The 17,436-nt window shown below is 57.0% G+C and overlaps 6 protein-coding genes across 6 annotated transcripts; 4 read left to right on the plus strand and 2 right to left on the minus strand.

Annotated features, from left to right (window-relative positions):
* Positions 1-586: 586 nt before the first annotated feature.
* Positions 587-2,215, plus strand: B0T15DRAFT_487003 (cytochrome P450; the record flags this gene model as incomplete). The annotated part of the gene is made up of 1 exon (XM_062866403.1): positions 587-2,215. One exon carries the CDS (start codon positions 587-589, stop codon positions 2,213-2,215), a length of 1,629 nt encoding a protein of 542 aa, XP_062719437.1.
* Positions 2,190-4,494, minus strand: B0T15DRAFT_281595 (glycoside hydrolase family 31 protein). Its single transcript, XM_062863580.1, has one exon. It carries the CDS (start codon positions 4,360-4,362, stop codon positions 2,359-2,361), a length of 2,004 nt encoding a protein of 667 aa, XP_062719438.1. The 5' UTR covers positions 4,363-4,494; the 3' UTR covers positions 2,190-2,358.
* A 563-nt stretch (positions 4,495-5,057) lies between these two features.
* B0T15DRAFT_281587 (aspartic peptidase domain-containing protein) lies at positions 5,058-6,796 on the minus strand. The gene is made up of 2 exons (XM_062863579.1): positions 6,251-6,796; positions 5,058-6,182 (listed from the first exon to the last, which is right to left on the minus strand). The coding sequence occupies exons 1-2, from the start codon at positions 6,678-6,680 to the stop codon at positions 5,158-5,160; spliced, it is 1,455 nt and encodes a 484-aa protein (XP_062719439.1). The 5' UTR covers positions 6,681-6,796; the 3' UTR covers positions 5,058-5,157.
* A 2,690-nt stretch (positions 6,797-9,486) lies between these two features.
* Positions 9,487-12,379, plus strand: B0T15DRAFT_281634 (putative peptidase family-domain-containing protein). The gene is made up of 5 exons (XM_062863581.1): positions 9,487-9,908; positions 9,962-10,688; positions 10,818-11,663; positions 11,725-11,906; positions 11,967-12,379. Exons 1-5 carry the CDS (start codon positions 9,633-9,635, stop codon positions 12,102-12,104), a joined length of 2,169 nt encoding a protein of 722 aa, XP_062719440.1. The 5' UTR covers positions 9,487-9,632; the 3' UTR covers positions 12,105-12,379.
* Positions 12,380-13,261: 882 nt separating this feature from the next.
* B0T15DRAFT_560833 (uncharacterized protein) lies at positions 13,262-14,165 on the plus strand. The gene is made up of 3 exons (XM_062870539.1): positions 13,262-13,602; positions 13,668-13,756; positions 13,874-14,165. Exons 1-3 carry the CDS (start codon positions 13,470-13,472, stop codon positions 13,988-13,990), a joined length of 339 nt encoding a protein of 112 aa, XP_062719441.1. The 5' UTR covers positions 13,262-13,469; the 3' UTR covers positions 13,991-14,165.
* A 725-nt stretch (positions 14,166-14,890) lies between these two features.
* B0T15DRAFT_513810 (uncharacterized protein) lies at positions 14,891-15,843 on the plus strand (the record flags this gene model as incomplete). Its single annotated transcript, XM_062868071.1, has 2 exons — positions 14,891-14,916; positions 15,144-15,843. 2 exons carry the CDS (start codon positions 14,891-14,893, stop codon positions 15,841-15,843), a joined length of 726 nt encoding a protein of 241 aa, XP_062719442.1.
* Between the last annotated feature and the right edge of the window lie 1,593 nt (positions 15,844-17,436).

The following is a 17,436-nucleotide window of genomic DNA, read 5'->3' on the forward strand; positions in this document are numbered from 1 at the left end:
AGACTACCTAGCTAGGTACCTAGGATTACCCAAATTCGGCAAATCCTTCGAGGGCTTGCTGCTTAGGTCAGCAGCATTACGCGCGCGCACATCTTATGGACTGGTGAGAAACATCAGTTCACCACGTCAAAGGCCAGCGGGATCTGGCCCAAAAAGAACTTGGTGTAACTACCGTTCCTTCGGCTCCGAGCCTTTGAACAAAGCCGAACCGGGTCCGACCAGTCGGAAACCTACTGTGTACATAGGTATGGGCATTGGGCACCCCTGAGTGGATAACATTTGTTGGCATTGCGATCCTTCAGCTGACAGGATACTATGTATCCCGCAACTAATCCCGGTAAGGCAGGAAAGCTGAATCTGCTAAGCCTCCTTGCTGCAGAGTGCAGACAGCCTGAAATAATGGGGATACGTGTGCTTCTTAACTTCAACTCGCCTCTCTCCCTCCATCGCCGCGTTTGCGGGTGATAGCAACCGAGCTTGGATTTCCGTGACCGACTTGTGTGCACAATCGCCACAGGACTTGAAGCGTCGACCCATGGCCGCCAACAACAACACCTCGGGGTTGCTCCCGGGAGGCCCCGCCTTAATGGCCGTGAGCGGTCTCGAAAGAATGGCGGCGGCGCCGGTGACCGTAACCGTCGCGGTCGCCGTCGTCGTCGGTTTCCTCATCTTCTACTACACCCTAACGCCCAGCGTCGACCCGCGCGAGCCTCCGGTGCTGAAGCCGCAGATCCCTCTCGTCGGGCACATCATCGGCATGATGCGGCACCAAGCCCTGTACCACACCATGCTGCAGCAATCCACGGGCAAGCCCATCGCGACGCTGCCCATGCTCACGGGCAAGGTGTACGCCATATGGGACCCGCACCTCATCGCGGCCGGCCTGCGCAACAAGAACCTGTCGTCGAACCCGCACGTCAAAGTCGTGACGCCGATCGTGACCCAGGTGACCAAGCACACGGCCGACATCCTGACGGGCCCCGGCGGCGACCACCTCACGGACCGCATCATGCTGCACGCCATCCCCAACAGCTTCAAGGGCACGGCCATCCAGCGGCTGAACGAGACGGCCCTGGCGGCGCTCGCGTCGTCGCTGAGCGCCTTCGGCGCAGCCGGCCGTCCCGAGACGGTGCCCAACGCCTGGCTGTGGCTGCGGCGGCTGATCACCTCGGCCACGGGGAAGGCCGTGTACGGGCCCGAGGACCCGTTCGCCAAGGACGCGGCCGTCGAGGAGGCGCTCTGGGACGTGGAGGACAGCCTGCTCAAGCTCTCGCTTAACCTGCCCGCGCCGCTCGCCCGGGCCGGCCACCGCGCGCGTGCCGTCCTGCAGAAGGCGCTGATGCCCTACTACGCGGCGCGGCACGACGAGGACGCCGCCGCGTCCGACTTTGTCCGCCTGCGCGCGGCCGAGCTGAGGAAGGGGGGCATGCCCGACGACGACATCGCGCGGGTCGAGATCATGCTGCCCTTCGCGGCCATGGCCAACACGGTGCCGCTGCTCTTCTGGCTGGTGTGCCACATCTTTTCCCGCCCGGGGCTGGTGGAGCAGCTGCGGCGGGAAGTCGAGGCCGGGCTGGTGGTTGTTGCTGCTGCCAAGACGGACGACGGCAACGGCAACGGCGAGATAACGCTGCGGGCGGGCACGGCCGCCGTCGAGGAGCGCTGCCCGCTGCTGATGAGCGTCTACCGCGAGACGCTGCGCTGGACCGTGCACCAGGTCAGCACGCGCACGGCCCTGCAGGACACGGTCCTGACCGACCGGACGGGGAGGCAGTACCTGCTCAAGGCCGGGACGGTGGTGCAGATGGCGATTGGCGCGGCGCACGCCCACGGGGAGTATTGGGGCGATGACGTGGACGAGTTCAAGCCCGACCGCTTCGTTCGGAAAGAGGCGACGGCGGACGGTAACGGTAACGGCGAAGAAGGGCCCGGCGGCGCCAAGGCCATGCGGGCGGCGTTTCAGCCGTTTGGCGGGGGCCTGCATCTCTGTCCCGGGCGGCATTTCGCCTTTGCCGAGATGATGGCCGTGGTGTCGACGCTGCTGCTCGGGTTCGAGGTCGAGCCGCTCGACGGCACCGAGTGGAAGCTGCCCGGGCTTGCGACGCGCTCTGTCATCTCTGCCGTGACGAAACCGGCCAAGAATGGCGAGGGCTTCGGCATGCGCTTCAGGAGGCGGCCGGGCTGGGAAAACGCGCGGTGGGTGTACCAGCTGTAGGTGAGGTGGTGGCAACTCGTACATACAATCATTAGAATGGCACCGTCCTTTAGAACAGTCCTAGTATCACACACCATCATCTAACCATCTTTGGATATCCATCCATCCATTAACCATTAACCTCTCTCGGGCCATTCTGTATTTCAGCGGACCGGAATCTCCGAGAGCGCTCTCCTCTCAAAAACGGGCATAGACTCCAAGGGACAAGCCACCTCGACCGTCCTCCCACCGCTCCACTCATGCTCTCCCTCAAAGGCCTTCCATGTCGCTCCAGCAGGCAGATACACCTCCATCTTATCCACCCCGGGCCGCAGCACGGGGCAGCACAGATACCTGCCGCCAAACATGAACTGCTCGCCCGTCTCCCAGCAGCGCGGGTCCTCCGGAAACTCGTAGAACAGCGGCCGCATCACGGGCGTCCCCTTCTCATGCGCCTCCTCCATCAAGCCGCGCGTGTAGTCCCGCAGCCGCTCCCGAATCGCCATGTACTTGGCGCAGATGCCGTACACCCTCTCGCCGTACGACCACACCTCGTTGGGCGCACCGCTGCGACAGGTCGCGCCGCCGGTGGTGCCGTGCTGCGGCTGGCGCGGCTCGCGGTCGCCGTGCAGGCGGAAGACGGGGCAGAAGGCGCCCCACTGGAACCAGCGCACGAACAGCTCGCGGAAGCCCTCGTCGCGCGGGTCGCCGCCGTGGAAGCCGCCGATGTCGGTCGTCCACCAGGGCAGGCCCGCGAGCCCCATGTGCAGGCCCGCGGCGAGCTGGTTGCGCAGGCTGGACCACGACGACGCGATGTCGCCGCTCCACACCAGCGCCCCGTACTTCTGGCTGCCGGCCCACGCGCACCGCACCAGGTTGACGATCTGCGCGTGGCCCTCGCGGCGGAGGCCGTCGTAGAAGGCGCGCGCGTACTCGCGCGGGTAGACGTTGCCGACGCGCAGGTTGGGCCCCAGGTGGTAGCGGTAGTTGTCGAAGTCGTAGGCCGAGTACTCGGGCTCGGCCTCGTCCAGCCAGAAGACCTTGATGCCCTTGGCGTAGTAGTTCTGCCGGGCCTTGTCCCAGACGTACCTGCGCGCGTCCGGGTGGGTCGCGTCGAAGTGCATCGTGTTGCCCTGGAAGTCCATGCCGATGCGCATCCCCCGGTCGGTGCGGACCAGGTAGCCGCGCTCGACCATCTCGTCGTAGTTCTCGGACCGCGTGTCGACCGTCGGCCAGATGGACACCATGAGCTCGACCCCCATCTCTTGGAGCTCTTTGACCATGGCGTCCGGGTCCGGCCAGTACGTCGGGTCGAACTTCCACTCGCCCTGCAAGGGCCAGTGGAAGAAGTCGATGACGATGAGGTCCAGGGGCAGGTTCCGCCGCTTGTACTCGCGCGCGACCCCGAGCAGCTCCTCCTGCGTCTGGTAGCGCAGCTTGCACTGCCAGAACCCCAGGCCGTATTCCGGCATCATGGGCACCTTCCCGGTGGCGTCGGCGTACGACTCGACGATCTCGGCAGGCGTGTCGCCCGCCACGATCCAGTAGTCGAGCACGGCCGTGGAATACGCCTCGAAGCTCATGATGTTCTTCCCCAGCACGGCGCGCCCGACGGCCGGGTTGTTCCACAGCAAGCCGTACCCCAGCGACGAGAGCAGGAAGGGCACGCTGGCCTGCGAGTTGCGGTGCGCCAGCTCCAGGTCGGCGCCCTTGAGGTCGAAGAAGGGCTGCTGGTACTGGCCCATGCCGAAGAGCTTCTCGCCCGGGTCGACGCTCTCGAAGCGCATCGTCAGGTGGTACGAGTCGCTGCCGGGCGTGGGCTTGAACTCGCGCGCCTCGACCTCGATGGCGCTGCACTTGGGATCGAGCACGTCACGGCGGTTGCGCGTGTACTCCTCGAGCAGCAGCTCCCCCCGGGAGTTCCAGACCATCAGCTTCCCGCGCTTCGAGATGACGGCCTTGATCTTGCCGTTGACCACGCAGGCGGAGTCGTCCGAGATGCTGATTTCGGCGTCTGTCTGGGCGGGGGGTTGGAGTGCCCAGTCTTCAGACGGCATGCAGCGCGCTTTGGTGGCGCGGATGCGCAGAGCGTTCTGACCCCATGGCTCGACCCAGAGCTTCTCCGCGTCGTAGGCGTAGACTAGCGTGCTGTCCTGCTTGAAGAACATGGTGAAGGAATGGAATTGACGAACTACAAGTTGTCAGTGAAGGATTCAATACTGCACAGGGATGGATAATCGATCAACCTGTGATGGGAAAACCTGATGGTGGGAGTCAAGCTCGCTTCCCTAGGTATTGAAAGGGGGTCAGGGGCTATGAGTTTCCAACCACCAACGCCAGCTTTTAGGTCTCGAGAGAGAATCGACGAACATGTCGTGAAGGCCGCGTCAGGCGCGCCGTGCCCCTCCTCGGCCTCGGTGGATCAAGTGCTACATGCCGGATTGCCGCCCGCCGCTCGCACAAGGCACGAAGGAACGGCGGGACCCCGCCGGACCGGTCACCCGACCATCGGGTACGCGTGCATTATTAGACCGGAAGTTCTGCACCCAGTGGGGTGAATATGGAAGCGCGCCAATCGAGATCATTATGGTTGCTGCTTCAACTGTCCAAGCTCCGGCGGGGTCGTACAGAGCAGTGTTATGTTGTATGTCGACCGATAAAAAGGGGGGATTGGACCCAGCCACCTTGGCGACGCTGCAAGACCCTTATGATGGGTATTTCCAATATCTATGCCCATGGTCAACGTATGCAAAACCCGATATGAATGTACATACATTTGCTGAACTGAAACCCAAAGAAAACTCCGTCTGTGCAAGCCCATGATCCTCAAAACATCCGTCGTATCCGCTATGAGCTCTCCAGACACGAAAGCCAACTACGCGCTCCCTCGCTGCAAAGCCACACCCGCTCACAAAAGCAACTCATTAGGTGGTATCCAAAATTGCCGTCTAGCCAACCCGACTCTAGAGCATCCAAGCAAGCATGTTCACCACTCCGAACACCATAACCGCGCCAAGCCTAACCTCAACCCCTCTCCCGGCTGCGTTCTTATCCGTCTCCGTGGGCGAAACGTTCCTGGTATTGCTGACCTTGGGTCCCGGACCTTGCGCGACCCCCGTGGGAGCCGTCCCCGTGAACGTATTGGTCGGCGCCCGGGTCGCGGTGACATCCAGGCTCTGCACGCCGCCAGCGCCGGTCGGAGTGGGCAGATCGGTGCACTTGCCCGTCGAGCTCGGGACGGCATCGGCGCCGGAGCCGATGGCCACCAGGTCGGTGTCGCAGTTGGCGGCCTGGGCGATGTGGAGGTTGCGGTTGTCCTGGTCGAAGACGACGTAGGCGGCGCGCAGGAACGTGTCGCCCAGGATGGGCTCGTCGTCGTTCGGCAGGACGCCCAGCATGCAGTAGCCCTCGACTTGCCAGATGAAGTCGTTGAGCGGGACGCGGATGACCTTGGTGCCGAAGTAAAAGTCGATGGATCCAGCGAGCTTGGTCACATCACAGGGCACGAAGTAGAAGCCTGACGACGGGTCGTACTGGGCGTCGCCGAAGGCCTCGGCGAAGGCCTGGTAGATCGGGGTGGGTAGGTGGGTCAAGGTAGAGCCTGAGTCGAGGAACACGGCCACGTTGATCTCTTCGGACCGCGTCACTTCGCCGTCGGGGAGGGTCACACCGACGCCGGTCATGGTCACGTAGTAACGGCTTGCGCCACCGGGGGATTCTTCAGGGGCAAGCATCGGGAGCTTAGCCAACTCGCCGATGTACTTGCCCGTGTCAATGCCGCCGAAAATGATGGCGCCGTTGGGATTGTCGACACCGCGCAGGTCGAGGGAGAAGGCGCGGGAGTTGATGAGGCCTTGCTCGGCCATTGTGTCGAGGACATAAGGATATTCGTTTTGGCCCTGCACTGGAGGGGACACGCCGAGGATGCCCAAGGGGATAGAATGGGACTCTGTTGCGATGCCGATGATCTGATTCTCAATTGTTGCGGCTAGGAGTAGCGCGCGTGCGTCAGTGAACGTCTCTAGGTTGGGACGACCAGGGCGCGGTTTGGCTTACATCCTATGGTCACCGTCTCGTACACATACTGGATCGTCGCGTTGCCAATGCCATAAACGAGAATGTCTTCAACACCGGTCTCGTTGAGTGATGTGCTCTTCGTGTAGTCGAACTGCGCAAACGCGCGGCAATCGGCCGGCACGTTCGCCGTAGCGCACGACGGGTTGACCCAAGTATCTGGCGAGCCCGTGTCGAGAATCAGGGTCACCTTCTGCGGCGGTGTCCCGACCTCAATCTCAACGCCATATCGTGTGCCTTCGCTTTGGTTCTCTACCTGCACTTCGTTCTGGCGTACTCGCAGCTTCGGCGCGGGACCCGAGATCGCGTTGATAGGAGACCGGATAATGCCATTCCCTCGGGCGACGGCGGGGCGAGGTTCGGCCGCGGCGGCGGACGCTACTAGCGTCGCGGCAAAGACGAGAGGGAGCATGGTGTTTCCTGCCGTTCACCCTCCTCGTGCAAGGCTGGAAAGGGATGACGAAAATAAACAATGCTTGAGCGATCGAGTATCATGGGCAGGCCATGCCGACGTCGATCGAACGAGGGCCCTTGGCTGGTTTATTATGCAGCATGATGCCCAGAAAAGCTGAGGATCCGGAACCTGCCTGCATCGTCCATACCCTTTTCGCACAGCTGCACGTGCAGGGATGTCTTGCCTCCTCTCAAAGCGCAATCAAAGTGGCTTGTGCCGCCAAGGTGAGCCCAGAGGCTGAACAGCTCGCTCTGCGCGCCGAGGTTGGACAGTTCCCGGTTGAGCCAGCCATGGCTGTGGTTGACACTGGTTGTGACGCTGTCAACTCGCTGTACCCTTGTTTCGATTCAGCATTAGCTTCCTCTTCTTCCTGCTTCTCAGGTTGCTCCCGCAGTTGGGATCCCGAATTCGCTGCGCCACGGCCAAGCACCCAACCCCGCCGTCTCAGGGATATTGCCCTTGGCGATAGCATGTTTGGGTCACACTGCACTGGCCTGGACTGACGGAAAGCCCGGCAATGTCTGAGTTGACCGCGGAAAGAAGAGGAGGCTCTGCTCTTCCATGGTGCTGTGTTCAACACCACCGGGCATCGCATCTGCACCAGCATCTTCTAAATAGGATAATGTTTCGCAAATGCAAAGCATCCGATGAGGAGTTCCTTGTGCCCTGGATATCCCCGTACCCAGGCCCCACCGGATAGTGACTCCACTGGGCACTGGCAGTTCGCCTAAATTTCCTCTTCAGGGCAAGGGACTCTACTTAGATCCCAAGATCTGAGCGTCCAACTCCAGAGCTTCTCGTTTCCCATCTTGAGCGCCAAAATTCAGGTTACGCGTCTGGAAGAAGTTTCTATAATGACTTTTGCGCCTCATCCACTTGCTTTAAGCTTATCATCTTTAAGCTCTCAGTATGATGCATGTACATGTAGATCCCATATCCACGCATTCACGCATTTGGCAGTAAGGTTGGTACGGATACCACTGGCCAATTATCGCTTCACAGCTTTTTACTTCTGACGCGACCTGCGTGCCCGACTCAACACCTCCGTGCTTTAGGCCCACTGGGAACAGCATGCTGAGTTATGGGCCTCCGCCGGTCTGATGATTCCCGTGTCTACGTCTAGTGTAATCGTGATCATGGCGTCGGCCTTCATGCTGGTCTTCATCCTGTTCGGGGCCTGCACGGCGTGTGTATCACATGCGCCTTAGACCACACGCTGGGTCAGGAGTGCGGGGGTGGTGTAGAATAGCTCCTCGATCACCGCTTAATAGGACTTCTCGTTCTTACATGCAGCCCACAGTACGGCTTATATGTAGCCGGTCGTAGACAACTCGGGTTATTTCCGCGGTGTCTATCCCCCATCCTGCACCCACCCTGCACCGATCTAAACAGTCCGTTGAATCAGGTCTTCCGAAGCAAAGACCATATGTTGACACCGGGTTCTTCTCTGCCGTGTTAGATCCGAAAGTAGCCCCTATCTATGCTCCTTAGTAAGGTACTTAGGTTGTCTCTGGTGGATTTGGCTCGGTTGCCACGGGAAGCTTGCCGTTACTACTAGTAGTAGTCTTCATGTAGATGTTACGTGCCGTCGTACCATAACACCCGATGAGGCCAGCAATGAGCTTGTACCTTCTCTGGGTGTCCTTTATGGTCCAATCTGTTTGTCTTATGTACCTACCTAGGTGAGTACAGAACCACCCACTGTTGAACCAATGCAGACCTTCCGAGTCTTTCCAATATTACCCAGTCTTCTCTAGGGAATAACATCTATCCCCAGCCCCTTGAGATCCTCCCTCCAAATCATTCATCTCAGAGTCCAGGATCCGCGCTTTTTTGAGCATCATCGCGGCCACGTTGGCCTCCTTTTACACCTGTCTAGCGCATCACCGAGTCACCACTGCTGTTCTCCGAGCCGGTGCTGTTGAGTGAAGTCATCACCCCAATCAAATATCATTTGGGACACCAAAGCCAGGCATGGTCGAGTACGAGTCATTTGGCCCTGCTCTTTCTATCTTGTCATTCCCGTCGCTTGTCGTAGTTTCTCAGGACACTCAAAATACCCGGTGGTGATCTCCATCACGACATTCGCCGTCAACAACGGCCCATGATGCAGCAGTGGCCGAGTAGACCCTGGCCATAGCAAAGCAAGGACGGACAGGAGGGCGGATTGGGTGAATTACTCTGCCTTGAAGCTTTATGTTTGCATGGCGAGTTGAGGCTAGAACTCGACAAGACTGACCACCTATCGGGAAAGGGGAGAATATGCTCCCAGGCCATGCACAGTAGTACCACCATGGCGGATACTTGACAGGTGTTCGCTGAGCAAAAGCTTGATTCCCTTTAGCTCATGGCCCAGGCACCGTGCCCACGGACTTTACAACGGGAGATGTTCGCAACCAGCAATCCTCAACAGAGTTCATGGAGACAGTTGCCAATGCTCACAACCAATTGGGAGATTGGGTCTACCTGAGAAGTTCGAGCTTGTGTCTGATGGCAAGATGCCGTGCGCAACACTCACCTGCCATGTCGGACTCCCTGAGTTCGTGGACAGCCGGACTTACAAACCCCGGTCCGCCAAATTGCCACCCCTGAAAACGGACTGGTTTCCAGGCACCGTCAGGCACCAGTGCCCACTATAACCCTCAGACCCCACTGGCTGCCTGCTTTGCCTAGAAACCGACCCGCAGTGTTAACAACCCCAGCTAACAGATCTCTCAGTGATTTACGCATTAAGCTGTTAGCTTCTTATAGCCCCTGAATTACCATCATGACAACAATATTGACACTGAATTGAATACTTAAGCAACCGATTCTTCGTCTTTCGACTTCAGACGTTCAAAGTCTCTCATCATCACAATCTCGTCTCTTGTCTTCGCCCTTCCCACTCAAGCCACCACATACACGCCCATCATGATCGAGTTGGATAACTTCTCGCTTGGCGAAGGTCAAGTGCACGAGGTGTATCAGCGCTGCATTCTGGTGTCCGGGAAGTCCAATGACGCCGGTGCCCTCGAGAACGGCGACGGCAACGTCGTTGTTGAAGTCAAGGATGAGGTCAACCGGTCATCGTTCCTAGTACAGCGATGGCCAATGTGCCGTGGCTACTTCAAGGCCCTTGTCCTCCTCTCACCGGGCTTGAACAAAGTCCTTATCAGCACGGCCCCAGACAGTAATGGTTCAACAGAGGTATGGCCCTCTCCGCGAGTGGCATAGTTTTAGTGTCTCACAGAAACCCCCAGATCTCCGTCCGCTACACCCCTCTCCTTCAGACGCCGCCTCTGCATCTGGCCGTCATGATCGCCAAGGACTCCCCCCTGCTGATGGACTGCCCGCCCGCAAAGCTCGGCGGCGTCTCCAACACCCACTCTAGCCTCGACGCCGCGATCTCCAAATTCCGCATTGCCGCATACATGTGGCAGGCACTCACGGCCGAGGACCTCCGTGCCAAAGGCCTAGGCCGCCGTTCCTTCCGCCTCGAAGAAGAATGGACCACCGACACACTCAGCCAGCAGAGCCTGAACTCGCCGGCCGCGGGCCTCGTCCCCAAGGTCCACCTGATCCGCACCGACAAGACCGTCGCCGAGCTCCGCGACGCCAACCTCGCGCAGCAGAACCCCCGCGCGCGCCAAAGGGACGACCTGCACAAGATCTTCACCAACGCACTGCTCGCCCACGGCGCCCCCTTCACCTCCCACGCCAAGCCCGTCGTCGCAGGCCTCATCCTCGACGCGCACTACGACCTGTCCATCACCCCGAAGCCCCTCATCCTAGCCCATGCCGCGCTCGGCTGCCACGACCCGAACGGCCTGTCCCTTGGCATCTTCGGCAGCCACCTCGCCTACTCCTGGCCCCGCTTCCTGGAAGAGGTGCCCTCCTGCCTGCTGGACCCCACCCGGCCGGGCGACACCGTCGGGAACGACAACGGCGAGTGCAACACCATGTGGCAGGCCTGTGCCGTCGGCCAGGGTGCCTTCCTGCACGAGGTCGGCCACGCGTTTGGCGCGGACCATACGGAGGGGATCATGCGGCGGGGGTACTCGCCGGACTGGCCCAAGGCTTTTCTGGGGGGTGTGAGGAAGGCCGGGAAAGAGGGAGGTGCATTGGAGCCTGTCACGCCAGAGACGAAGCATGAGTGTCGATGGGATCTGAGGGATGTGTTGAAGTTCAGGGGGTTGAGGCATTTTTGGATGCCTGGTGACGGGGAGTTGTCGAAGGAGGCGCCGTCAATTACTGTCGAGGAGGGCGACGATGGGAAATTGGAGAGCATGTATGTGGAGGTGATGTGCGAGGTGGGAATTGCCAGAGTGGCTTTCAACCAGAAGGGAGGCAAGCAGGTGGCTGAGCAGCAGGCGTTCGATGCCGCTCCGGTCAAGTCACTCCGCTACCCGCGCCGGCAGCTCATCGAGAAGTTCGGCAACGCTAAGCAACCACTCGAGCTGGAAGTCACCGCGATGAACGGCCAGCAGCGCGCCATCGGCAACATCTGGAACCTGTTCAAGAACAGGTCGTACATCAACGTGCCGGGCACCAAGATTCGCCTGCTGAAGCAATCCGTCAGCGCCGGTCCCCATGCCGAAGACGAGGATGTGTGGACCTGGGCAGTCATGCTGAAGAAACGGAACAGCCAAGGCAAGCTGGTGGACGCCTCCAAGATTGACTTGCGCGTTGGCTGCGTCCTCGACGGTGCGGTGGTCTATTACAAGGATGGAGAGACTGTTCCTTGCGGGCCTAGGGGCGTAAATGGGGATCCCCACATGGGAGGCCATCAGGCAAGGAAGCTTGCGCTTCCCAGCGGGGCAGAAATCGACAAAGTTGCTGTGAGCCGAGACAACAATGACAGGGGCAGATGGTTGTACGGCCTGCGGATGTGGCTTTCTAACGGCAAGGCAATGGGTGCGCTGAACATGCGGTGTGGAGCCCAGGTCCAGGCGGAAATGCTCGGTACGTCTGATGCTCCTGCTCGTTACCTGTCACAGCTGCAGAGAACTGACGATTATGACAGTGCCTCCGTCAAGCCACAAGATCATCGGCTTCTATGGGACCAGCGGAAAGTATGGGCTGTGCTCGCGGTTTGGCATTGTGAGCGCTCCGCGGGATGCTGTTCTCCCCGATGCCGTGTACGACATGGAGGAGCTTCAAAACAAACCGGAGCAAGATGGCCATCGCAGCAAGAGACGCCGGACTGTATGGTTTCTCTCCTACTTCTCCCATTTCCGCAGCATTCTGACCTTGACCGGTGTACAGGATGACGACGAGCAAGACGTCGACGAGAACATAAGAGATGCGGGTGACGACACCCCCGATGACTCGTGCACGTCCGAGGATGAGGATGACAACTACGATGATGAAATGGATTCGGAGATGGAGAAATGGTACAAATGACGCCTTGGCGACGGGTGCCTTCGACTGGCCTTTTCTGGAGAGAATAGAAGGGTGGTAGAGGTCTGCATTATCTGATACATATCCTAATGTTTGCTACTTTGTACATGTATGTACATTACACAACGGGCACCTAAGCTTGCCATTTTGTCTTTCTTGATACAGTTATCCACCTTGTCCGAGTCCAACAAGTCCTTATTGGCACGCTGACATGGTGTCATACATGTACCGACAACACGGGGTCCTCAGGCTGTGTAAAGAAGCATCGACCATAGGAACTGGGTTTGTTCTGCTAAGGGGCGGTGATTGAGGTATCCAGTAGTTGTAAATCCAAAGTCACAGAAATGGGAACGTACACGTTTTACTTAGAAAGAGTAATCATCGTGGTCATCTGTCCATTATACGTTGTCGATTACTGCGACCAGTCTTAACCACTCAAACTAGATAGGAAAGCAGATCTCCAAGTCTCCAGCCGGAGATAGTGCGAGTTATCGCGGGTCTCGAAGGGCAACGCATTGACTGCATGCTTTCGCAGGGCGATCTATGTAAACTCTTGGCGACACATCGCCGTACAGTAACAGTGATACCAACGGAGACCAGCTGACTGTAATTTCGCCCTGAACAACTTCTCCCCCTTTCCATCCACTATTTTGGGCTCGCTTTTGGTGATACTTGTAGGCGTCAGAGTGAACATGTGTCAGTGATCAGTACCTTGGATGAACGGCTCCGTTATCACTCATCCAGCCGCACCATCTGATTTAAATACGGATGCTCTCAGAATGCTACGGAACGGCAGGGATATCCGGACGCTTCCAGAGTTGCTGTGATACATTGATGATTAGACGAAAAGGATTACATAGTAGCACGCTAGCGACGCGTCTGCGGGCCGATTACTTAGTTGAGCCTGAAACTTCGGATGAACGAGATCCCACAAAGTGGTTTGTACAGGTTTGGCTTTTGTTCTACTTTGACTCTTTGACGCTCCAATGTAGCGGATATTTGTAAGGTTGGTCGTTTCCAACATGCCAGGGGCTAGAACCAAGGCTCTGCTGTGTAAATGATGGACGAAGAATACCGCAAATCCTTTCGCTTTGAAGATGCACATATTCCTCAGGACAATTGAACTGGTTTGACCGACAATATGGAGCTGCAGACCGTCCTATGTCAATGACGAGCGCCGCGCCACAAGTCGCTGCGGTGATGTCATTGTGGACCAACGCTTAGACGACATATGTGACGTGACATATGATTTAAAGGCAGAGAAGACCTCGAACAAACAAGTGTTCATTCATTTCTTGACAATCTACTGCTCTCTATTACCAGAATTCACCTTCATCACCCAAGCTACGTATTAGATCACATCACACAATGTCGAATGCAGGCAACTCCAACGTCGGCTTCCCCAGCCTCTACGAGGCACAGAACCAGCGCAACTACAAGCAATCAGAGGTCGCCGAGCTGACGCAGCACACTGGCGAGAATGTGAAGGGTTTCCTGCCAAGTATGTCGCGCTGGCCTAATCTCCAACCCGACCTTAGGGGGGTATGCTAATCAAATCCCCAACAGAGGACCAGAGACGCGAAGTCAACCGCCTACATGCCGAAGAATCCCAGCGGAGGCAGCAGGAGCAGATCAAGAAGGACCCCACTCTTGCGGTACGTAAAGCAGTCGCCTTCCCGTTGCGTTCCTCCGGCTGTTGTAGTGTAGTGGGACGTGGTGCTGGGGTCTTCGGAATTAGGAGGGGCAGAAAGCTGACGGTGCGAAACAATCAGGCAACATTGCACGGCAACAAGCCCCACAAGGGCGCCGTGATTGACAAGGAGCTGCAAAAGGAGGATGAGGCAATTCTGAGGAAGAAGGGTGATGCTACTGCCGGCAAGAAGATGTGAATTTGTTGGAATAGGGGAAGTGTAAACAAAGGCTGCGTGACATCGTTTGGGAGAAAGCTTGTGATCGTTATTTCAAAGTGGACGTAGTTCAGCTGAGGGGGGGGAATTTTCGCTGTCATGAATCTATAATTATTGGTACACAGAACTACGAAATATGATCTTGTGTACTAGTTGATGATGGGGGTCTGAACGATCTGCTGTCTTCTCACTCAGATGCCTTTTCTTCTTCTTTCTTCCTACCTTCCTCTTCTTTCTTTCCCTTTTTTGCCTTCTCCCCTTTTTCCTTCTCTTTCCACTTTCTTCTCTCCCCTTCTCGCCTTCTTTGTTCCTGCGACGTGAGCAACAGCCTCAGAAACAAGCATTGGTAAGAATGGAAACACGTTATAGTGGATTGGCGGTGATGGCGGATGAAGACGGTGCGCCTTGATCGCGTACAGGCTTTTGATAATGCCCACAGCATTGGTTGGTATCACCTTTTTGTATCTCATGTAGTAGCACTGAAGCACTTTTAAAATGGCCGAGAGGCTTAATGTATGCATAGTGGGTATGTCTTTGTGAGAATGACGCTGGGATTGTGACAGACGAAATAAGAGAGCAGTTGACAAACTCAAAGTATATGGACTGGTGTGACGAAAGGGCGAGGACAGTCTGCCATGGCTTTATCTTATTTATACACGAGTAAGGTATGGGGGAGAAGATAAAGATGGGGCAGATAAGGCAGTCTAGTAGGGAGAGCGAGTGAGGCAGCTCCTGTGGCCTACATGTACGGGTACCATGAAAGAACGGATATATAAGTTCCCATAGTGGGCACTCCTTCCAGCACCCCGTGCAACTGCACACTTCCCATGAAATTCTTCGTGGTGTAGTGGTTGAGCTGTGAAAAATTGTCGAATATTCTCCATGTGCGCAGCCCTGCTGCGTCCTTCGTAGGACCACATGTTCGATTCGCGGTAGCCTCTCTTTTTTTCCTTCTCTTTTCTATTTGCCCCTATATCGTATTGTCTTCTAATATGAAGGATGTTCTCCCATTCTATGGTCGGTCCCCAACTTAATAAACGCCCCTCTTTCATATTGTCATCGCCCAGAATAATACCAATAATACCTGCGTATATCTGAGTCGGTAGCTCAGGTAAAATACCTGACTTCTCTCCAGACCTTCACTTCGTCTCCTCTTCTCCTGCACACCTTTCATCTCTCTCGCGCTCCGTCTGTGGCTGGGCTGGCTCGGGGCCGCCCACACCCCCCGTAACAGCCGCTTCGCGCTGTACCTGGCCCCCGTGGCCTTCGAGAACAACAAGATGCGCAACGAGTGGTACGACGTGTCGGGCAAGCAGTCCAAGCTGTTCGGGCACATGGACGGATTCGTGGGGTACGCTGCTGAACGATTCACCAGCGGCAAGGAGCCAGTGCTCGGCCTGCTCACCCCCGTTCTTCCGACACTACAAGAAGCCAAGCAGATCGTCCGTTCCGGTGGGCGCTCGGCCCTCGACAGCTTCAACAGCCACCCGAAGCTGCGCCGTTTCGGTGTCGCCGTTCTCCTCTGCCTCGTCGTGCGCAACGGCGTCGAGGGCCTCCAAGTCGCGTCCTTCTCTCCGTGGGACAAGCACGACTGGATCAAGGAGAGCTGGAAGGTGCAGAAATGGGATCTGCTGAAATGGAAGGAGGCCCTGACGCACAGGGTGGCAGCTTGGGCGGCCGAACACAATGTCACCGTCCACGCAGGGTATTCGGGTGGATCAATCAAGGCTCGGAAGGATCGGGACCAGGACTCGGTGGAGATGGCTGCTGGTTGGCTGCACAGTGTGGTCACAAGAATGGAGAAGACGGTTCCCGGGCGTCGAGGAAGACCATGACTGGGAGTGGACGGAGTTGTGTTATTTTGAGAGGCTGCCGAACATTGGGCCGCTTCCGGAGGATGAGGATGAGGATGACGCAGGGATGGACTTGGACGATTGACGATGTTATGGCTTTGCTTGAATGAGCTGTGAATGGGCTTTACCCGTGGCTAGGAGTCTAGGACTGACTTAATGATGATACCCCTTCGGCGTTTGCGGAGAGCCTGCTTTCATCCCAGACCGGAAGAAGTCCCTGAATAGGCTTTGTGTTCGTGCCTGCGAGTGAAGAGCTGTCTGCCCGCTAATGCAGAACACACAACATCTCCTACCTTTCTTAGTTGACATGATACCTGTAGGTACCGGTGATGACGAAGCTGAATGGCTCACATCGTACTGCATGACGAGAGAGCAGGCACTCGACCCGCCGCACCACAATCAAGAGGCCAATCATTCGGAGTACCAGAGGAGCCTCAACCGTTGACTAACTCATTGTCCTCAATCCTGTAGTCTCGAGTAGTGGGCAACCCATAGCTGTCGACGACGGTGCTATCCAATTCAATCATCCTGCTACCTCTCCATGCTCCTCTCCACCATTTACAAGATCCGCAGGGCAAGGAGAAGTCCGACAAAAAACATGCGTAATAACATGCTGAACAAGCGAACTCGGCGCTTTCAGATAAAGGCAAATCTGTAGCAACTCTCCTACCGCAGTGTGAGGTGCGGTATTGGCCTAGGCTTTGTTATGTTCTTGATAACTAAGGCATCTCTTATCACTAACCCTCGTTTCCCTTCTAACCTTCCCCTCACTTTCGTTTCTCTCGTCCGAGATGTATCCCGTCAGTCTCCTCGTCCCTCGGATCTCGGCATTTATCTCTCTCGAAGTTGACTCACACCACATAGGTAAGTTCGTCAGGCACCTGTAGGTATCCGCCCAAAAAGCAATCGCGGGTTTCAGAAGTACTACCCGCATCCTATGCGTGTGGTCAGCCCACCTGAATCCCCATTACCCCCATCCCCTTTCATCGTTTCACTCGCAAGAACCTCTATTTCTGGATACGCAGTGGACCATTCCGCACCAATGAAGGCTTGGCAACGCCCTCAACACTCTTACTATTACTGATGAGCCTCGGCACCTTTCGACTTTTGTGCAGAAGAACATTCGAAGGTGCTCTCTATGAAACAGCAGAGCGGGGATATCCAAGACGCCTAATTAAGTTAGCTCCAGGAGCCCTTGCTGACATGCGCTAGTTGCCGAAAACGCGGGGAAAACCACAAGGTCGGATTTGGGTAGTATTGTATGTATAGGTGCATACACTACATAGCACTCACGTAGAAAAGACCCGATAGATCCGAATGCCACCTGAACCCCATGTTTTCTTTCTGCGCCTGGCTGAAAATGTGACATTTTCGGACTGCAACCAAGACGCGGATCTTCGATCAAGGACGCACTTACTCCGGTATTGTACAATACCGGGACAATACGCGGGGTTACCCAAAACTCCAAGAAACGCGAGCGACACTGAGACAAGAAGTATTAAGAATAGGTTCAGTGTCAGTCATAGTCGTCGGAGGTGGCTGAGTGTCTGAGAGTGAGACTGCCCTGTGTTGCTT

This window comes from Chaetomium strumarium (assembly GCF_033439665.1).
Source record: "Chaetomium strumarium strain CBS 333.67 chromosome Unknown B0T15scaffold_6, whole genome shotgun sequence".
Taxonomy (NCBI): domain Eukaryota; kingdom Fungi; phylum Ascomycota; class Sordariomycetes; order Sordariales; family Chaetomiaceae; genus Chaetomium; species Chaetomium strumarium.

Excerpts from the sequence above, each read along its gene's own strand:
- B0T15DRAFT_281595 (XM_062863580.1), bottom strand. The coding sequence starts at position 4,362 with ATGTTCTTCAAGCAGGACAGCACGCTAGTCTACGCCTACGACGCGGAG.
- B0T15DRAFT_281587 (XM_062863579.1), bottom strand. The coding sequence starts at position 6,680 with ATGCTCCCTCTCGTCTTTGCCGCGACGCTAGTAGCGTCCGCCGCCGCG. Across the intron at positions 6,183-6,250 it reads CGAGACGGTGACCATAGGAT|CCGCAACAATTGAGAATCAG; the intron begins GTAAGCCAAACC and ends CGCTACTCCTAG.
- B0T15DRAFT_281634 (XM_062863581.1), top strand. The coding sequence starts at position 9,633 with ATGATCGAGTTGGATAACTTCTCGCTTGGCGAAGGTCAAGTGCACGAG. Across the intron at positions 11,664-11,724 it reads GGTCCAGGCGGAAATGCTCG|TGCCTCCGTCAAGCCACAAG; the intron begins GTACGTCTGATG and ends CGATTATGACAG. Across the intron at positions 11,907-11,966 it reads GCAGCAAGAGACGCCGGACT|GATGACGACGAGCAAGACGT; the intron begins GTATGGTTTCTC and ends ACCGGTGTACAG.
- B0T15DRAFT_560833 (XM_062870539.1), top strand. The coding sequence starts at position 13,470 with ATGTCGAATGCAGGCAACTCCAACGTCGGCTTCCCCAGCCTCTACGAG. Across the intron at positions 13,603-13,667 it reads TGTGAAGGGTTTCCTGCCAA|AGGACCAGAGACGCGAAGTC; the intron begins GTATGTCGCGCT and ends AATCCCCAACAG. Across the intron at positions 13,757-13,873 it reads AGAAGGACCCCACTCTTGCG|GCAACATTGCACGGCAACAA; the intron begins GTACGTAAAGCA and ends CGAAACAATCAG.